This window comes from Pecten maximus, chromosome 7, assembly GCF_902652985.1.
Source record: "Pecten maximus chromosome 7, xPecMax1.1, whole genome shotgun sequence".
In the NCBI taxonomy this organism is placed as follows: domain Eukaryota; kingdom Metazoa; phylum Mollusca; class Bivalvia; order Pectinida; family Pectinidae; genus Pecten; species Pecten maximus.
Window position 1 is genome coordinate 13096330 of NC_047021.1, and position 23124 is coordinate 13119453.

The 23124-nt window shown below is 36.4% G+C and overlaps 1 protein-coding gene across 1 annotated transcript in view; it reads right to left on the bottom strand.

Moving 5' to 3' along the window:
* LOC117331055 overlaps positions 1–22860 on the bottom strand; it is a 30575-nt gene extending 7715 nt beyond the window's left edge. The window contains exons 1-8 of the mRNA XM_033889649.1: positions 22759–22860; positions 20364–20445; positions 4769–5043; positions 3987–4220; positions 3515–3821; positions 2311–2489; positions 1164–1643; positions 370–626 (exon numbers count right to left, since the gene is read on the bottom strand). Of these exons, the coding sequence (XP_033745540.1) occupies positions 370–626; positions 1164–1643; positions 2311–2489; positions 3515–3821; positions 3987–4220; positions 4769–5043; positions 20364–20445; positions 22759–22860 (1916 nt within the window). The remainder of the gene's footprint in view (positions 1–369; positions 627–1163; positions 1644–2310; positions 2490–3514; positions 3822–3986; positions 4221–4768; positions 5044–20363; positions 20446–22758) is intronic.
* Between the last annotated feature and the right edge of the window lie 264 nt (positions 22861–23124).

Sequence of the window (23124 nt, forward strand, 5' to 3'; positions counted from 1 at the left end):
TTAGTTTCATTTTCTTTGTGTGTGTGTTATGTTATTTAAATATGAGATTTTGGGACCAAAGGACTGCATGCGAAAATTCAAGGTATGTGACTGGATTCCTACTTGAGACGTTTGTGCTTCCTGTACTGTCGCGCTTTTGTTCTTAGCAAATCAGTTTATTCTCATGCTTTGATAGCACGAGAGGTCTCAGCAGTTACAACGAGACTATTTCTCAAAATGACACTTTCTGCCCATGGGGTGATACACCCAGCAAACAAAATCATATATCTTTTTATCTACCTTGTGATTAATTTATATATAAGGTCTTATTATCTTATAGCTTGTCTCCTATCAACATACAATGGATAGAAGTCATCCTAAACTACTTACGTGACGAGAGTCGTTTGGACAGCCATGAGCGCATTGTTGACACAGGGAATATTTTTTCCAATGTTGATGGCCTCGAATGAACAGACTTTAAAGAAGTTATTGCTGATGTTTGAAGGGATAGGCAATTCGAACGTCACCAGGCCAGGATTGGTGCCGCTCTCGGTTGTCACATCCAAGTAGATGTCGATCCAGTTGGTTGCCACAAGACAGTTGCTTGTGCAAGTGTGGTACATATTAAAGGAGTAGGCCACAGGACTCTGGAGATACAACCCGACGTCAAAGTGTTTGATCAACAAGAAACAAAAGATGAATATGTGTCAACAGCAGCAATACTGTTGCTCAAGACTGGGGCTAACTTTATTGGAGATGTTATCAACTTGGAGATGATACAGAGGGATCTCATCCCGAAGGGGAAGACATTTAGGTTTAAAATCACGATGCTTGTTGAGCGTTTGGCGGTTTAAAAAATTTATCTCGAGGACTGAGATCTACTTGACTCATTCCCAATGAGATGTATACTAATTTGTTTTACAGGCCCGAATGGAGTCTCATTTCTAGCACATGAATATTTGCATTTTCTGTTTAATTCAAATTAGCACCAGTTACCTATGTGTCTTTATTATGGTATTTCGTGGTACGTAAGACTAACGCGAAGTTTTCATTTCATTGTGTACATATATTACCAATGGGAAGTGTGTATTACTCATTGAGATAATTCAGATCATAACTGGTCAAAGGAGCAATAGCCGTCAATAGAACGCGTATAAATATTGCCGAAACATTGGTATACTCACATCGTATGTCATGGTACCGCCGATAGTAAAAGCACCCTGCACCACTTCAGACACGCCTGTGTCTATGTTAGTAACCGTCAACTGTAGGATATATGTTTCTCCGTCCTCAGCAAAGCCAGGCATGGCCAAACCCACTACCGCTATTTCTAACGTGTCGTCGTAAGCACCAGATGCCAGACCAAAATCGGTGACGTTCATGTCCATATTCGCCTTGTCAATAAAGCCGTTACTTGGGTTTGACATAATATATGACGTGTCTGTATTCGGACATGGGACATTACCGCCAGCGTTTGTGATTAGAACAGAAATTGTTGCAAGGCCTGGGACTTTAGTGTTACCCTGGTGGAGTGTTTCAGCCAAAAGAGTGTACCGCGCAGATGATTGAGGCTGAAACGTCACATTCGCTTTGAACGCAGCCAAGCCCCCCTGAGGGACGAGTGCAGGATCAGGCGTTTGTGCCACTGCAGTGAAAGCTGCTGTCTGTAATTTAAAAAAAAACAACATCATTATCGAATGGTATATTGAGAACCTGAGCCACTAGCTTTTCGTCAAACCATTTATGATTATGTATTTTTAACAATTCATGTAATTGGGATTTCATTTTCATTCACTCATGCTGTTAGGATTGAATGGTGGTTTAATGAAAAGAGCGAGATTTGTTTGAACTGTGGGGTTTGGCTTGATAATGTTATTCAGTCGGATTTCCCCCTCCATTTATATCCTTAAATATTTGAGCAATTATTAGACCTGAAGAAATATGACAAAATAGTTGAACAAAGCGAAAGATATACAATTCAAAATTACCTAACAAAATATTAAGGAAAATACTCTATTGGAAACAAATCCACACCGGTTTGCTTTAATGGCATCAGACACAATGAGACATTGATGACCTCTTCAAACCTATGAACTTTCCAACCTTCAAGATTTGTCTAAGTGCACTACCTTTCCTAGTGTCTAAACAGGAGTATGCAAGCGCTCTTTAACTTGTCAAAAAATGTTGATAGATTTTCCAATGAAGTAATATATAAGTTCCTAATGATTTTAGTTCCAAGGTATTGACTTCACAATAGCTACTCAAACTACAGATACATAATGGTATACATGTTTGAATAAGTGACACATTGTGTTAGGATTGAGGACTTGCCGATGGGACTAGAGCAGAAGCGGTAACGTTGACTGTCGTCACGAAGACTTCTGATGAGTCGATCTCCATTCCAATACCTATGGAGTATTCGTTACCAATCACAGCGGCCCCAGACATGTAACACGTCACCTGAACCAGGATGGAGTCCGCAGCCGTGGCCGCCGTCCCCTGGTTTGCACCTGTTAGAAGTACACGGTAAATACATACAGAGACGGTAAAATCGTTACATTGAAAATATATGTCTTCTTGTAAATAACTATATACGAGGTTATGTTAAGCTAAAGGAGATCGAACCGTCTTGAAATGTTACACCGACTACTAGAAAATAGAACATATTGGTCAATGGTGTCATCATTGATGAATCATTCAGCTCATTCATGACGTCACTGTGCCTCAGAATGTTCAACAGACGGACCAACTAGGTACCTTACGTTTAATGAAAATGCCGAAGATGAAAACCAGGATGTTGTTAAATAACGTTTGCCTCCAAAATCAATTCTACTATTTATCTATCCTTTGTTTCAGTCAGCAGTATTTACCTGTTAATGAAATATGCATTGTTAACAAAAACCAGAATGTTTTATTGCTGGCTCGACTCTTTACTAAGCAAAGCAATGATGGATATGTTTTATTACCAATTTAGCAATATAACATACGGGTTGGAGTCGTATAGTGATATCACACAAAACTTCCGAGTAGTTCTGGTTAATGTGATGTAAACTCTAGGAGTGGAAAAACAAAAGAGAACTCCTACATCAAAACTAGGAAGTAGGTGAAAAACAAACAAAACATGAAGACTATTGAAAAAGTGTCAGCCGAGACTGAGACCAGATGTTCCGGTAGAGTAATCGTCTTTTGTTACAAGGACGCCCAGCACATCAGTGTTAAGTCATATTTTTAACTAATGGAATTATAGGATGATGATTTATCTTAAACATCTTGTACCTTAAAACGTCGCTTGTTCCTATTGAGTAACAACCATCCGGTTCCAAACCCAATGACCGACGCTTTATTTCCTTCATACGGAGCATTATATTATTTGATTTGGATTATATGGTGCGTAGTGGTGGAGGTGATGGTGGTGGAGGTGGTGGTGGTGGTGGTGCGTGATGAAATAGGAAACACTTACCCTCCTGGTCTGTGTAAAGCTATCTTTTGTTTAATTCTAATTGGAATGCGTTTTCGACAATAGACATGTATATACCTTTGTTTGGCACCGATCCAATATCTAGCCTGACGCGATCACTGCCAGGGGTAACCGAGTCACAGCTAAGGTCAGTAGTAGTCAGCTGTTCATAGTCAAACAGAAAGTTGTAGTTACTTCCGGACGATACCATGCTCACCGCAACAATTGTCACCGAACCATCCACAGCAAGACTGACGCCCTCTGCCGCGTACGAGGAAAGCGGATAAGGAAGCCAAGAGTCTATTTGTATGTTGAACAAGGAATTGACAGGGATGTTTGTATCTGTTGGTGGGATAATGTTGAACACGGGTGTTTTGGAAGTGGTCTGGAAATAATTTGAGTATGGGATGAACATATTGATATTATATAAACCAAGCATATCAAGATACAAATCACATGATTTCAAAAGTGTAATGAATCTAATAATTGATAAACAAGAAACTTAAAACAAGTAACAATGTGTTGCGTGAACAAAATAGTGTGTGCGTACCATAGGAACAGTCAGGAGGTTATACGATGCTTGTCCAATCCATACATTGTAACTGTTGTTGTATTCCAAACCCGAGCTGATCCAGTAGACAGAGCCGTTTGAGTAGGTCCCGAGGCTGACCAGTATGGCCTCATATTGGAGGCGCAGGATGCTGTCTTCAATATCATTGGTAGCGTCTGTGTTGGTGACATCGTTAAGATCAAGCACGCATCTAGAGTCATACGTAACGGGTTGCTGCAAACAAAATACTTATCTGATTATATACAACAAACCATCACTATTTATACACCTGGGCCCATATTCATAAAAAAAACTTGAGTTAAGTATTTCACTTAAGTAAATACTTAAGTAGGACATTTGTACTTAAGTACTAAAATAAACTTAAGTATTTACTTAAATCAAAGTTTTATCTTAAGATGCATTCATAGACCTATTTAAGCTTAAGTATTACTTAAGTTTTTACTTAAAGTTAAGTAACGTCATGAGGATGTTTAACTGCCCGTCCTTAGTTACGACACTATTATAACTAGGGGATGTCTCGGAGACGATTTTTTGAAATCTGTACATGTATAAATTTTTTTTAAATCTCAATTGGATGCTTTTTAACTTGCACTGTCAGCTTTAAGGGGGATAGTTTAATGATAGAATTAAAAGTATCCCCGGATACGATTACGATGGACAAAAAAGTATCTGGATACTATATTCGAATGGGGATGCAAATTTGATATTACACCGGTAAGGTAGTCGGGTTTGAGATGTTTATTTAGTTTAGTCAAACTTACCCCAACAGTGGCTGGCACTTGGTAGCGGACCGGAGTAGGCGGCGTTATCCCGAGGTTGCCGCCATTATGAGTTATAGTGACATCCCCTAGTATCGCTATGACCTCGTCTATAGAGGGGAGCAGTTCAATTTTGACGCTCTCTGATAGGCCGGCAGGAAACTGGACCTCTAGCTCAAGCTTGGTCATAGAACTAAGGTGCAACTCAGTCATCGTATCAAACGGCGCCACAACGCTGATAGAGGGCGTCATCACAGCTGGAGCTGCTGCGCCCCAGCCTGCCACATAGGAAATACAGAACAATGAAAAACCAATTGAGCATACCATTTCTGGATATTTCTTATATTGTGTATATGAGTGAACACATTCTTCTACAGAAGTTTCATAAAATCTTGTTTAGGTAAAATAATTTGTTCACATCTTACGAACTGTTGTCTAAGATTCTAGATATCTTGAAGGAGGTCTTATACGAGACTTCAGCGAGGTAAAACGGTTTTATCGAGACATTGAAGTATTCAATTTTATTATTGCGGGTTTCAAATAACTGCGATGAATTACTCGTAATACGATCAATACACTCTTGCGTATGATACAGATTTAGATAAATGTATGTAAAAAACAATATCACAGATAGTAAAAGCCAGCTAGTGCGCAAAACACTAGATACAATGTATGATCTTCAAAGAGGCACTCTCAACTGAATATCTTAAAAGTCATATGATCTTCGACAAGACATTTCAGTGAAACGACTCTCATGACGAATAAATTAATTGATAAATACCATACATCGTTTTCTTTTCACTGTCATAACAGCAATTAAGGAGATATTGTCTTTCGCCAGCGCATTATTGTTGTATAGAAAGTAATTACCTATCGATTTTCATTATACAGAAGTCGCATTTCTCGCGTAAGTACCCTAGGTAAAAGAAAGTTCCATGCTTGTCTTCATTACACATTCAAAAGTTATATCAATGGAAACCGACGATGTTTTTGTGATCAAATATCGATGATGCTTTGCATTCGATTGTTTCTGTCATGTTAGCAATAAAATGTTTGTTTCATTACTAACAACACAAGATAGAAATCGATTTTGTAAATTTCTCTACACGCGCCCCGGTTTTCAATAAAACGTGTGAAACGTAAAAAGGTTAGAGAAGAGTGTTGTCGCCAATGGTTGGAGACGCGAAGTATATGTCATTTTATCAATACGGCTATGTACCTAGTGGCATTATAAAAGGAAGTGTTCCACAAGGTGACAAAATCAATAAAGCTACCCGGGATGTAACCAGTATACAGACCCAATTTATAAATTCCGACAGACAATCGATTTCTAGAGGATTTACATAAGCTCTGAGCTTGTTTTCTATAATCTCTGTAAAACCATGTATAATGAATTATGAAATCCACGACACATATTTTCATTCAGCTTAACCTTATCAAATAAAACAAGACCATAACCGAACATTAATGGCTCTAGATATTACCAGTGGCTCTGACCTCGTATGGACCACGTCGGACCAAACAAGATAGTTTTGTTTTGTTTGTGTGTGTTATTTGTTTTGCTGGATGTATCGACCCGTGAACAGCCAGGGTCATTTCCAGGCTGCAGAAGTTGGTGTCTTCCCCACTTGAACAACAGCTTGAGCAATAAGGGTAAAGTGTCTTGCCAAGGACACAGCCACGACAAGACAGACATGTCCCTTTCTCCGCCTTCCGAAAAACACAAACCGACACGGGTAGGGAGGGTGGAAGCACGCACCTCCCGGGTTAAGTCAGGTTCTCAAACCGAGAACTCGACTAGTAACATCGAAATAAATAGCATTTTCAACAATCATAGAACACGTCTGACATCATATTGGACAATAATAGAACATTTCCAATGGTCTTTATCAACCTGCATATCTCGAAACCTTGTGTTGTTAGCTTTCCTGTCAGAAGTCGAAAGCTGACACGGAAATCGCAATAATGGGAGCAAGCACTTGAATATAGTATCAACTTTGACAGCCAAACACCGTTTTAAAGTAAAAGTTAGCATCATGAAGTCATGAGAATAAATCGACTACCATTAGCATTTCGTTGTGTGTTTTGCTCAATCCTTTATAAGTGCTGTAGTACGTACTGCTGGTAGAATTTTCAGTCCCCGAGATTAACCATAATCTGCTTATTATATTCTAATCCATTTCAATAGTGACACATTGCAGAATATGCATATGCACTTAACGTTTTAAATTAAAAATTAAAAATTATGAATGATGGGTCATTTGTACCTGCCCATTCAGGTTTGACATTTCTTTCGACTTTTTTTTTGTTTTTTTGGTCGTCTCTTAGTAACCGATAATTTATGCCCTAAGTATCACTGATGTATACTAGGAAGAATAAAACAGCAGTATGGTACAGTTATATTCTTCTTGACTTTTTTTTGTATCCAACCCTTTTGTTTTGAAAGGTGCTTGTTTATTGAATAATTCCTTCAATTTTATCGATATGAGTATGATTTGAATGCCCGAAAGTAGCTTCATGCTGAGTTGTTCGTGGACATTGGAGAAAATAACATATAAATCAATAATGAATTAACGAACACAAACTAAAAAAAGACAACTTATAAACTAATAATAGAAAACTAACAATAGAAAACTAATAATAGAAAACTAACTATAGCAAATTACCAATAGACAGTTACAATGTAATTATTGAAAACTAACAAAAGCAAACTAATAATAGAAAATATACAATAGCAATCTAATAATAGAAAAATAACAGCAACCTAAAAATAGAAAAATAACAATATAAAACTAACAAAAACTAATTATAAGAAACGAACAATAGAAAACTAAGATTCATATACTTATGATAGGAAGCTAACATAAGCAAACTAAAAGCAGCAAACCAATTACAGCAAATTACCAATAGCAACCTGAAAATAGCAAACTAACAATAGAAAACTAACAATACCAAACTCGCATTAATTAGCTTACAATGACAAACTAGCATTAGTTAACAACAATAGAAAACTAAAATAGCACACTCGCATTAACCAACAATAGCAAATTTACAATAGCAAACTTGCATTATTTAACTTACAATATAAAACTAACAAAGGCCTTTTTTCCCTTTTTTTTGCATAGTCCCAGTATTACGCTGATATCTATCAACCTTTTGTATGTGTCATTGCATGAGGGACATGATGATTTGTCGGCCATGAAACAATCTCCTACTTTACAAGTTTTGGTTTGTTTTTGTTTAACGTCCTATTAACAGCCAGGGTCATTTAAGGACGTGCCAGGTTTTGGAGGTGGAGGAAAGCCGGAGTACCCGGAGAAAAACCACCGGCCTACGGTCAGTACCTGGCAACTGCCCCACGTAGGTTTCGAACTCGCAACCCAGAGGTGGGACACCTTAACCACTCGGCCACCGCGGCCCCTAACAAGTATTGTGACAGATTTTGAATTCGTCTTCATTTGATTGTTCGCTTATTGTTTTAATTCATGCATTATTCATTGTGAAAAATATATTTAGTATGTCATAAATACGGGACACGTTTATTGCATTGGATGAAAAGATCTAATATTCAAATGCAATTTAATGTAATGCATCAAGAAGGTACTGATGTTTTATGTTTCAAAGAAGAAATCCCATCGGTGATATAATATATATCCATATAAAGTAGAAGCCATAGTTTAAACATTGACCTGATGACTACTTCATTTTATTCTTTCAAACAAGGATAAACCATAGATATTGTCATATATTGAATTACCAGTGCTTATACCAGAGCATTGTAAACAGGCATTCATTCCTCCTGATTTACATAAAATGTCCTTTCGTATATAAGCATTGTGGGCACAGAAATTGGAAAAACACATTAGTGGTTGACAGTAAACCCCTATCGATTGATGATATGAATATTGTAAAGCAGAAACATGATGCCACGTTCGTCTTAAGGAAATCGATACCGAGTATAAAGAGTATAGAATGTTGTGTGGTACGGACTTCAGTGTATTCATTACTAGAAAACCTAACCCAGCATAGCAATATAATACCGGAAAATAAAACCCCTTGGATCATTAACAACTTGTTGTCATTAAAGAAACATGATTTTAAGATTGAGGCCCTCTACGGGAGATTCAAAGTAATTCAAACCATTCCGAACATTATCGCCTTAAGCGTATGGGGACTAGGGATACCTGTGTAAATACACCCGTTTTCTGAAATATACGTAATTACTAATGTTCTGGTAGCGTTCTGGTGGAATACGATGATTTTCGGGTAAATCTCCCCGCTGAATGAGACGTATTTTTGTATTAATATTTATTAGTGTGACATACCTTACCATACATATAATGTTTTACGTTATCTCAAGAAGACATGAACTTGTTTTCCACCATTTACATACCATTACAATTAGAAATACCACATTACGAATCCGGCATTGTTTATCATTTCTTTCAAAGCTGTTTTGAATAAATGTACAAATAATGCAATATGACAAAAATACACATTCACCACTATTTAAGAGATATCAAGTACTACTTACAGATACATTACTCAACAACAAACACTACAGACATGTTATACCATATAACATATTTAATATTATATGATGTATATGTAAGTTAAATCAATTTAGTCGAATTCTTTTAATAGGTCTTATGTATTTGTCCAAATGATATAAATATATCAGTAAGGTTTTGATAAATGACCTATGTATAAAGTCAAAATGAATTTTGTTTCAAAAACGTTAAAGTAATCGTTAATATTATTTCGAATATTTCTGATGATAATTAGCATATCATCTCGGAACCGGTAGTCAATGGGCCTTTTTCAAATTATTTTGTAGACCATCATTTTTTTTTAATTTGCAAATTTTGCGTGAAGATGAAGCTTTAGATTGTAAGAAACATGTCGGAAATATTCCTGCTTGATGCCATATAGTCTATACAAATTGGTATACATCACTAAATCACCATATACATTGTTTCTGTTATATCGAAAACCGACTAATGCTTGACACTTAGGAAAGGCTCTTTACAGTCAAATAACAGACTTGAAGTTTGTTTCTTTACTGTAGAGTAAAGAATAATGACCTTAGACATCGATTGTAAGCAGATCTTTCAATATACATGTTTGTCTCCTCATAATGATTACCCAATATTTCAGGAGCATTAGATTGTACACCTAACCAAGTTCCTTCGATGGTATATTTTTAGTGTAAGCTAATGTTTATTCGTGGAGCATTTCAGAAGGATGACAATTCTGTCTCAGATTACACGATACTATAGACAACTGGTTTGAATTTACAACTACACTGTAATACGTATCATCACTCAAATAACGTGTGTGGTGTTGACTATAGAGGTTAAACGTTAACATGCTTTGTAAATACGTTTAAATTATCATGGGTATTACACTGTCAGGGTTAGAATTAGTTTTTAATATTTTATTTAAGCGGGGAAATTACGCTAATTGATTTTGCAATTTTCCCTACAACTGTATACTTCATTAACGTTTTTAAAGAGTCTCTAGAAAAAGTAAATAACGTTTTTATCCATAACAGATTTACAAGGCAGAATGCAAATTACATTTGGCCTTACGCATAATATTGTCACACAGAAAAATGTACAGTATTAAATATATTTAGTTTCATACAAAAAACCCATACTTGGTTTGGTTTGGTTTATTTTGTTTAACGTCCTATTAACATCTAAGGTCATTTAAGGACGGCCTCCCGTGCGTGCGACATGTACGCGTGTTGTGAGTGCGTATGTGTGTTTTTGGAGGCTGCGGTATGTTCGTGTCAAGTCTCCTTGTGATAGGCCGGAACTTTTGCCGACTTAAAGTGCTATCTCACTGAAGCATACGGCCGAAGACAAAAATCCCATACACCTACATATGGCCCTTAAACTATCATTGATGCATATTCCCAACATACTTCACAGGGTGATTGCTAGGGAAGACAGCAAACACGCGCTATGATGTCATATAAGGAATTGTTTCTGTGACGTCATAATGTTTTTTATGAATGGCGACCATGGTTTTGGCAGACGAGTTAGATTGATGTTTATTCCTACTGTAATTAGTACATTGGTAAGCATGTGAGAAAACTAATCAAACATTGGTATGGTCCACGGAAAGAGTTTGGCTAAGCAAACTTTGATAAATGGGTTGTATTATGCATTATATAAATCTTACATATAAATATCAAATTAAAATATTTAAATGCTTCTATATTTTGAAATGTCGACTCTTACACAAACGTTATGAATATGCCAGATTGATTTCTCTTATGCTATGGTGTTAATGAATTCAGCAAATTGTTTAGATTCTGTCTTTGATTGATAAACTACAAATGTTGCTTCAAAGGGCTGAAAATTTACCACTAATATATACTAACATAACTACAAAAACTCAAACGTACCACTGACATACGAGTACTACCACGAGATTTTAAAAAGTACCACTGATTTGATAAGAAAAATACTATTGATACACGAGTACTAAAAGGAGGTATTGAACATACAACTGACATACAAATCAAGATTAATTCAAAATTCTTTTCTCTCTGGGCACAGGCATGTCTGCAACAAGGGATCGATATGGAAAACAACATACATATAAACAACAGACAGGGTAACAAAGAAAAGGATACAATGATACATACAAAATACGGAAAACTAAATACATTGTAGATATCAGACAGGGTAACAAAGATACAATGATACATACAACATAAAGAAAACTAGATATATTGTAGATATCAGACAGGGCAGCAGAGTGAATATACAAGGATACAGACAAAATACGTTGTACCAGAAACATAATGTATCATCTCACTGTACATGTTACCACGGGTTGTTGTTAATTTTAAGCAAACATGATGATATAGTGGTAAAACAATTACATATACTTATACATACAGTATATATCTATAATCAGTGATTTATCACAAAAGATATTAATTAAGGTTGATTGATTTCAAGTAGTGTTATAATTGTGTATAACAAGTACAAAATGGGGCACAGATTTAATCAGTGTGAAATACATAACTGTTCGACATTTTTTTTTTACGAAAGTAGCTCACAGAAGTTATCAAGAGTCGATTACAAATGTCAAACATGCCTTCCATTTTTGCTAAACTTTGGTTTGTATAGAAGTAATGCGGGATATATCTGTGACTGTTATTGGTTAGTGATATTCATCAACAACAATACTATTAATACAAAACAAACAAACGTGGTGTACAAAGCCATCTACCAGTTTTAATGGTTAGTTTTAAGTTCAACATTCTCAATGTGTTAATGATATCACGTTCTTTCAAATTAAGCTTAACTGGGCAGGGTTCAATTTTGAAACTTTTTTTTGTAAAACCTGTGGAATTAAGTTATGAAATTATAAACCCAAACCATTTAAATTATAAACCCAAACCATTTAAATCCAGCAGTATTGTTTTCTTGCAATTTTAGTATTAGGCGATATAGTAACCAGAAAGTTTACCTCCTCCAGTGATTAATTTGTCAAAACATAAACATCCTTACAATCAAACCTCAAAAAATAACCCCTTGTTGTTGAGCAGTGTACCGAGATAATCATATGAATCCTCACGAGGTATTGGACAGTATTAAACAGTGTCAAATCAAACATTACTGTTTTTATCAGTTAATTTCCAATTTTCACAATAATTTTGAAAACAATCAAGAGCACTCTGTTTTCATTTAAATATGAATAAACAAATACTTTACATACTTATTAAGGTTATTCACATATGTTATAGATTTTTAAAAAACTAGACACTTTATTTTGTTGTAGATACTCTTCTAACTCGTTAAGATATAGACATTTTCTCCTTGTTTTACACCGAAATTACGCATAAAAATCAGATATCTCATCTCTATTATAAACACAGGATTTGTTTGGTATTTTCATATAAATTATATATTTACATATTACTTTTTCATTTTTTTCCTGTAATTGAGAAGCATAGCATTTATTTCTATAACCTGTAGGCCACAACGCATCTTTTGTTTTGTTTTGCTTTTTTGGAAGAACAGATTCTGATAGGATTATGCAATATATAATTATTTCAAGTGGCGGAATATCCCTTTTCTAATCCCGTCTTGTTTCAGTGACGGAATATCCCTTTCTAATTCTGTCTTGTTTCAGTGGCGGAATATCCCTTTCTAATCCCGGCGTGTTTCAGTGGCGGAATATCCCTTTCTAATCCCGGCTTGTTTCAGCGGCGGAATACCCCTTTTCTAATTCTGTCTTGTTTCAGTGACGGAATATCCCTTTCTAATCCCGGCTTGTTTCGGTGGCGGAATATCCCTTTCTAATCCCGGCGTGTTTCAGTGGCGGAATATCCCTTTCTAATCCCGGCTTGTTTCAGTGGCGGAATACCCCTTTTCTAATTCTGTCTTGTTTCAGTGACGGAATATCCCTTTCTAATCCCGGCTTGTTTCAGTGGCGGAATATCCCTTTCTAATCCCGGCTTGTTTCAGTGGCGGAATATCCCTTTCTAATCCCGGCTTGTTTCAGTGGCGGAATATCCCTTTCTAATTCTGTCTTGTTTGAGTGACGGAATATCCCTTTCTAATCCCGTCTTGTTTCAGTGACGGAATATCCCTTTTCTAATCCTGTCTTGTTTCAGTGGCGGAATATCCCTTTTCTAATCCCGGCGTGTTTCAGTGGCGGAATATCCCTTTCTAATCCCGGCTTGTTTCAGTGACGGAATATCCCTTTCTAATCCCGTCTTGTTTCAGTGACGGAATATCCCTTTTCTAATCCTGTCTTGTTTCAGTGGCGGAATATCCCTTTCTAATCCCAGCTTGTTTCAGTGGCGGAATATCCCTTTCTAATCCCGGCTTGTTTCAGTGGCGGAATATCCCTTTCTAATTCTGTCTTGTTTGAGTGGCGGAATACTCCTTTCTTATCCCGGCTTGTTTCAGTGGCGGAATATCCCTTTCTAATCCCGGCTTGTTTCAGTGGCGGAATATCCCTTTCTAATCCCGGCTTGTTTCAGTGGCGGAATATCCCTTTCTAATCCCGGCTTGTTTCAGTGGCGGAATATCCCTTTCTAATCCCAGCTTGTTTCAGTGGCGGAATACTCCTTTCTTATCCCGACTTGTTTCAGTGGCGGAATATCCCTTTCTAATCCCGGCTTGTTTCAGTGGCGGAATATCCCTTTCTAATCCCGGCTTGTATGAGTGGCGGAATATCCCTTTCTAATCCCGGCTTGTTTCAGTGGCGGAATATCCCTTTCTTATCCCGACTTGTTTCAGTGGCGGAATACTCCTTTCTAATCCCAGCTTGTTTGATTGGGGGAATAACCCTATCTAAACCAAGCGTGCTTTAGTTGCGGATTAACCCTATTTAAACCTGGCGTGTTTTAGTGGTGGACTACCCCTTTCTAAATCCGGCTTGTGCATGCAAAGTCATATTAATTCCATCTGCTATTTTAGGTAGCATATAATTTATAATATATCTGAACTACTTACCTAAGCATGATCCTAAGGTAATTGCTCTGTAATTAACAGGATGGTGTTTATCACCTTTGTTTTTATAGATAGGTTTAATGATTTCAATTTTCCAATCTGTCGGGACTAGACCTGTGTTAAGAACAATGTTAAACATATTCGAGTATACTGGAAGAAATGTTTCTAGAGTATGTTTAATGTGCTCATTTACAACTCCATCTATAACACTAGCCTTATTTTCTTTCAGGATCTGCTCTGTTTAAAAGTCAACTTTTTCTTTTTTTAAATGTTATACCTCATTATAAAGGGGACAATACAGAGATTTAAAAACTGAACAGACAATCATATGTCGGTGTGCTCATTTTTGAGCTATTGTTGATCAAAGATTATAATTTGACATCATTAGTGATTTTACGTGAATTCTGCTGTTTTGACCATACACACACCAAATCGAAGCAATATCTAAAAAGTGTATTTCAGATATGTATGAATATTCTTGGAATTGACAAAACTAGCATATTCTTTTTGAATTTAGAAGTTAAATTGATCTAGCCAATTATGTTTGATCAGAATATCAATATGTACATGTATAACACCTGAGATGTTACCAGGTCACAGAGTCTAACATTGTCGTTATAACACCTGAGATGTTATCGGGTCACAGAGTCTACACATACTACTGTCGTTAGTCAACTACTGTCGACATGTTATCAGGTCACAGAGTCTAACATTGTCGTTATACTACCTGGGATGTTATCAGGCCACAGAGTCTAACATTGACGTTATAACACCTGGGATGTTATCAGGCCACAGAGTCTAACATTGTCGTTATAACACCTGAGATGTTACAGTCAGTCTAGTAACACTGAGATGTTCAGGTCAATAGCTACATTGTCGTTATAACACCTGAGATGTTATCGGGTCACAGAGTCTAAACGTTATACTACCTGATTATCGGTACAATAACATTGTCGTTATAACACCTGAGATGTTATCGGGTCACAGAGTCTAACATTGTCGTTATAACACCTGGGATGTTATCGGGTCACAGAGTCTAACATTGTCGTTATAACACCTGGGATGTTATCGGGTCACAGAGTCTAACATTGTCGTTATAACACCTGGGATGTTATCGGGTCACAGAGTCTAACATTGACGTTATAATACTTGAGATGTTATCGGGTTACAGAGTCTAACATTGACGTTATACAACATGAGATGTTATCAGGTCACAGAGTCTAACATTGTCGTTATAACACCTCAGATGTTATCAGGTCACAGAGTCTAACATTGACGTTATAACACCTGGGATGTTATCAGGTCACAGAGTCTAACATTGTCGCTATACTACCTGAGATGTTATCAGGTCACAGAGTCTAACATTGTCGTTATAACACCTTAGATGTTACCAGGTCACAGAGTCTAACATTGACGTTATAACACCTGAGATGTTACCAGGTCACAGAGTCTGACATTGACGTTATAACACCTGAGATATTACCAGGTCAGAGTCTAACATTGACGTTATAACACCTGAGATATTACCAGGTCAGAGTCTAACATTGACGTTATAACACCTGAGATATTACCAGGTCAGGTTAGAGTAATTGATACAACTGAGATATTTATCCAGGTCACAGAGTCTAAACATTGACGTATAACACCTTAGATGTTATCAGTCACAGAGTCTAACATTGACGTTATAACACTGAGACTGTTATCAGGTCACAGAGTCTAACAGTGTCGTTTATACACCTGAGATATGTATCCAGGTCACAGAGTCTAACATTGTCGTTATAACACCTGAGATGTTATCGGGTCACAGAGTCTAACATTGACGTTATAACACCTGAGATGTTATCAGGTCACAGAGTCTAACATTGTCGTTATAACACCTGAGATGTTATCAGGTCACAGAGTCTAACATTGTCGTTATAACACCTGAGATGTTATCGGGTCACAGAGTCTAACATTGATGTTATACAACTGAGATGTTATCAGGTCACAGAGTCTAACATTGTCGTTATAACACATGAGATGTTATCAGGTCACAGAGTCTAACATTGACGTTATAACACCTGAGATGTTATCAGGTCACAGAGTCTAACACTGACGTTATACAACTTGAGATGTTATCAGGTCACAGAGTCTAACATTGTCGCTATAACACCTTAGATGTTACCAGGTCACAGAGTCTAACATTGACGTTATAACACCTGAGATGTTATCAGGTCACAGAGTCTAACATTGACGTTATAACACCTGAGATATTACCAGGTCAGAGTCTAACATTGACGTTATAACACCTTAGATGTTATCGGGTCACAGAGTCTAACATTGACGTTATACAACATGAGATGTTATCGGGTCACAGAGTCTAACATTGACGTTATACAACTTGAGATGTTATCAGGTCACAGAGTCTAACATTGTGTTATAACACCTGAGATGTTATCAGGTCACAGAGTCTAACATTGTGTTATAACACCTGAGATGTTATCAGGTCACAGAGTCTAACATTGTCGTTATAACACCTGAGATGTTATCAGGTCACAGAGTCTAACATTGACGTTATAACACCTGAGATGTTATCAGGTCACAGAGTCTAACATTGACGTTATAACACCTGAGATGTTATCGGGTCACAGAGTCTAACATTGTCGTTATAACACCTGAGATGTTATCAGGTCACAGAGTCTAACATTGACGTTATAACACCTGAGATGTTATCGGGTCACAGAGTCTAACATTGACGTTATACAACCTGAGATGTTATCAGGTCACAGAGTCTAACATTGTCGTTATACAACATGAGATGTTATCAGGTCACAGAGTCTAACATTGACGTTATAACACCTGAGATGTTATCGGGTCACAGAGTCTAACATTGACGTTATACAACATGAGATGTTATCAGGTCACAGAGTCTAACATTGTCGTTATACAACATGAGATGTTATCAGGTCACAGAGTCTAACATTGTCGTTATAACACCTGAGATGTTATCAGGTCACAGAGTCTAACATTGTCGTTATAACACCTGAGATGTTACCAGGTCACAGAGTCTAACATTGACGTTATCACACCTCAGATGTTATTAGGTCATAGAGTGTAATGTTTAGTATGTGCATACAATTGTATTATTTGTTTTCATTGATTTATTTTAGATCCGTTGTTACATATTAATGGGGTAAATTTGTTAATATATCGATTGCCTACAGTAAAGATTTATAAGGTGTAGGTGTTTGTTGAGTTATTGATACCCCGATAATTTTGAGCTTTATGATTGTCTATTAATACTTTATACACTGTACATTTGTACTGAATAAAAGGACCTCGACCGTGCGTGTTGTAGTTTGTACAGTATAGTGTTGTGGGAATCGGTAGTCTAGCAGCTCGTTAAATCAATGATTTCCACCCTGAATATCAAATACAGCGTGTAGATCCTAGACCATTTTGTCCCCAATATGAAATGAGGCTAGGGCTTATAGTACCATTCTAATTCAACAACTCTGATTTTTACAACTTATCCGTGTGTTTTTGTGGGTATACCATTGAAGCAATGGAGTTGGATTATGAAAATATATAGTTTCGATTTTATGATAGCTTAGTTTTAGGTCCCGTCTCTACAGGCTGAAGATTTTTAATAGACTTTAGTGTTAGTATTTTCCAGAAGTTTTTTGTTTTGTTTTGTTTCGCATTCACTCATAACAATGCATGATATATAATCAATAAATGTTTATTTCTCAGATATAGAATTGGAAGCATTGTTATTAAATATTTCTAGATATATCAATGGAATGTTGTACGAGATGGAGACTTTATCATAATTAGCTTAAAATATAAAATATTAATATAAAAGTTCTTATCATAAGGTGTCCATTATTGTATAAGATAACAACTACAATTAGTCTATTGTATTCTACAATTATAATGCAGGGATATATATATCTATCTATTTTTTCTAAATATATATGTATGAATCAATATGTGTATTACCATGTTCAATATGAAGTCAGATCACATTATATAAAATGTAAACTGTTTGACATACAAAATCTCTGTTGAAGAGAAAATGTCTGATAATAACAAAGCAGCATCACTACGCCACCGGTAACTAGTGTGACCAATATAAAGCTGATGTGTTAGGCCATCTAACCGCGCCCATGTCCGTCCCGGGGAGCTGTACCGCCCTGTGGACGTACCGGATGGATAGGACAAGTCTCACCTGAGGGGGATAATACAGGCACCGGAGGAACTCGACAGCCGCCCCCCTCACGTCACCTAAACACAGCCACCGCACCGTGAAAGTAGACGAAAAACCAGCAACCAAACCAAACCGGTTTTCGATTGCTGTATGTTTCAATAGTTAATCTGTAAAACTATGACAGACCGCGTTATTAGTCTGTCAGATGTTTAAATAGTTAATCTGTAAAACGATAGTGAATGTTAATGGTGATTAGATACATGTGCGCGGTTAGATAATGAATTATCAATTCCACAAATGATTTCTAAATGGTCAGTGGTGCTCAAATTCTATCAAACATACATAATGTTTTATTGAATTTGTGTAATATTATGCAATATGGTACAGCACAGATACAACTTAATTAGTACTATATTCTCTACCTTAATACTACTAGAAATACATCCATGGGTTTATGAATACAACTGGGTTACCATCTTAAGACTAAACTTCAATCACGTATATAGCGTGAAACCAAAATTCGATGACATCATTCTATCCTAGGACTCTAGTTGGAACAAAAGTATCACTGATATCATCTATTTAGATTATTACTAATGTAACTATGAATTCATAATGATAAAAAATACGGACTGAACTTCATCAATATTTGTTAGACCATGTCAAAATGCATACATCAAATACCTTGACGGTCAGATGTACTACAATGTAGGTTATTCAATGTATAATTATCAGGCCATGACAGTAGTCTTTCAGGTGTATTACAATGTAGGTTATTCAATGTATAATTCTCAGGCCAAGACAGTAGTCTGTCAGGTGTATTACAATGTAGGTTATTCAATGTATAATTCTCAGGCCATGTCAGTAGTCTGTCAGATGTATTACAATGTAGGTAATTCAATGCATAATTCTCAGACCATGTCAGTAGTCTGTCAGATTTATTACAATGTAGGTAATACAATGTATAACTCCTATTATCAGACGCTGTCAGTAGTCTGTCAGATTATCACAAAGTAGGTTATATAATGTATAATTCTCAGACCATGTCAGTAGTCTGTCAGATTTATTACAATGTAGGTAATACAATGTATAACTCCTATTATCAGACGGTGTCAGTAGTCTGTCAGATTTATCACAAAGTAGGTTATACAATGTATAATTCTCAGACCATGTCAGTAGTCTGTCAGGTCTATTACAATGTAGATAATTCAATATACACTTGTATATCTCTCGGTCCATATAAGTAGTCTGGCAGATGTATTACAATGTAGGTAATTCAATATTAATCTCTCAGACCATGTCAGTAGTCTGTCAGGTTTATTACAATGTAGGTAATTCAATATATAACTCTCAGACCATGTCAGTAGTCTGTCAGGTCTATTACAATATATAACTCACAGACCATGTCAGTAGTGTCAGATTTATTACATTATAGGTAATACAATGTACGAGTATAGCCAGCAAACCATGTCAGTAGTTTGTCAGATTGATCATGGTAATGTACATGCAGCTAATACAATATATAGACAACAAACCTTATAAGAAGCCTGTCATATTCATTACAATGCAGGTAACGCACTGTCTAATGTATTATGATCTCGTGTCATATTTTATCATTATTTCTGTTTGTTGTTTAATGTTACTATGAAAATGAATTAAAACAGATCAGGAAGAGAGACAGCACTAAAGCTAGGTAATAAAGATCTTCATACAGTACTTACGCAATGCGAAAATCGACAAAAACACAAGTACATATCCTTCTATTTCTAAGCAACACTAAAGCTAAGCAATAAAGAGGAAATCTGGATAAATCTACCCAATGCGAAAATCGACAAAAACACAAGTACATATCCTTCTATTTCCAAACAACACTAAAGCTAGGCAATAAAGAGGAAATCTGGATAAATCTCCATACAGTACTTACCCAATGCGAAAATCGACAAGAACACGAGTACATATCCTTCTATTTCTTTTGGAAACATATCTCCAGATATTCCTTTTTCAAACTGTTAAGGATAAAATACAGAATCGTATTTTACAACGCCATTTCAGTTATTATCTAACACGGGATGAATTGTGGTGATGGAGTAGACGCTTCCGAAGTGATCATTAGATGCTGGTGGGACTACTGAGCAGACGACACTGTCGTTACACGGTTACACTCGGGTGGCAGCAGTCCTCGCTCACCTGTAACATTTCCATGGAGAACTTTTATTTCGTCATGAATAATGCAACAAAGTCTATCATATTCTTAACTTTTGAAATCGATATTCAAATTCGACCTTAATGTTTTATTTTCTGAACATTTACTATTTTGATCGTCTGCATATGCGTATTTGTGAGCTTGTCTCTTTATAAACATCCTGTGCTATATATAATTTCTAAACCCTTTTTAAAAGTAAAAGTTTGAATTTTGCCTTGTCTAATGTATTATGATCGCGTGTCATATTTTATCATTATTTCTGTTTGTTGTATTAATGTTGCTATGAAAATGAATTAATCGGGAAGAGAGACAACACTAAAGCTAGGTAATGTGTATCCTAACAAACGATTAATATTACCTGAAAAACAATGTGAATACAATGAAGCAATAATGGTCACAAACTTTTCCGTTAATCACTCTTTACGCCACTATTCAAACTCTTCAGAGTGTATTTACTATTTGTTCCGTAACCATCAATTCAATGCATATATATACATGCACATGTATAGAACACCATTGTTACCACTGATTATATGTACCCGGCACTACACTGTTTATACACAAATACGACACAATGGACAACAAATATCTCACAGCATTGGAAAAATCAGTCCATTCCGACATCACAAGTATACCAATCAATGGAATTAAATTACCAGATACCGAGGAAGAACCAATTTCGCAGGGAAACATTATCAGTTTGACCTGACACTTTGCTAAAATAAACTGAACAGCATGACTGCTGTACGTTTTGTATCATATTTTAAACTTGATCAACATGATTTCCGGGGGTATGACCATGCCGATAGAACGCTGCAGCGTTTGAGCTACCAGATCAATGACGATTTAAACGCAACGTTTTCTCGCGGCTACCCGGTCAACTGTCAAAAGCTGATAAAGAAAATAAATACCGACATACAAACAACGATATAGAAAAAAGGGGAAAACAACAAATAAATGCCGACATACAAACAACGATATAGAAAGAAGGAGAAAACAACAAATAAATACCGACATACAAATGATGATATAGAAAGAAGGGGAAACAACAAATAAATACCGACATACAAACGATGATATAGAAAGAATGGGACAATAACAAATTAATACAGACATACAACGATGATATAGAAAGAAGGAGAAAACAACAAATAAATACTGACATACAAACAACGATATAGAAAGAAGGAGAAAACAACAAATAAATACCGACATACAAATGATGATATAGAAAGAAGGAGAAAACAACAAATAAATACTGACATACAAAAACGATATAGAAAGAAGGAGAAAACAACATATAAATACTGACATACAAACGATGTTATAGAAAGAATGGGACAATAACAAATTAATACAGACATACAACGATGATATAGAAAGAAGGGGGAAACAACAAATAAATACCGACATACAACGATGATATAGAAAGAAGGGGAAACAACAAATAAATACCGACATACAAATGATGATATAGAAAAAAGGGGAACCAACAAATAAATACCGACATACAACGATAATATAGAAAAAAAGGGGAACCAACAAATAAATGCCGACATAAAAACATGTTCAAACGAGAAGAGGGTGTCGACCACGACACAATTATGTGGTTTCCATTAACCTGACCGTTCGAAATCTTGTGTTATTATTATTATTAGCCTGTCCGTCAGTAGTCAAAACCTGTTACCATGTGATAAAGAGAACAAGGCCTTGGATACCTCATCAGCTGGGAGATAGAAACATCATACATTGTAGGTAAGGAAAACAGTGTAGAAATTGCTATAGTCCTTCGTCAGTATACATCCTGTTCTGAAACTACATATTGCCGCTGCTAAAACAGGACCAAAATTAAATTACATCCTTTTCCAGCTGTTGGATCAAAACATATTCCCTCCATGTGGATAATTGGAGCATGAACAAGTCCTCTCCATTCAGTCCTTCCTCCATGTGGATAACTGGAGCATGAGCAAGTCCTCTCCATTATGTTTTCCCCTCCACGTGGATAATTGGAGCATGAACAAGTCCTCTCCATTCTGTCCTTCCTCCATGTGAAAACTGGAGCATGAACAAGTCCTCTCCATTCTGTTTTTCACTCTATATCTGCTGTTCTGCTTACGTTCACCCATAATCGAATACCTAGCTCATTCTGTCCTTTCTCTACAGTTCTTCCTGTTTCCTTCGGTTTCCCTTTCTTTTGCTTTTTCCTTTCGGTGTTCATGCTACGGATATTACCTTTCCCTCAATATCTCACTTCGCACTTTCTTTGGCCGGTAGATCTCCCTATTAAGCATTTATATAATGATGTGTCCAGGATCTGCCCCGAGAGCGAGATGACGTCGGAATTAAAAAGTATTTTCTTAACCTTTCCCACTGTCTGTTGTGAGTTGCTGATTTGACGCATTTTGATAAAGGCAGTTCGTGAATTTCCTAAGGTCACTTTTGATATTCTTTATCCTCGTTGGTACTTTATGTGAGGTTAATT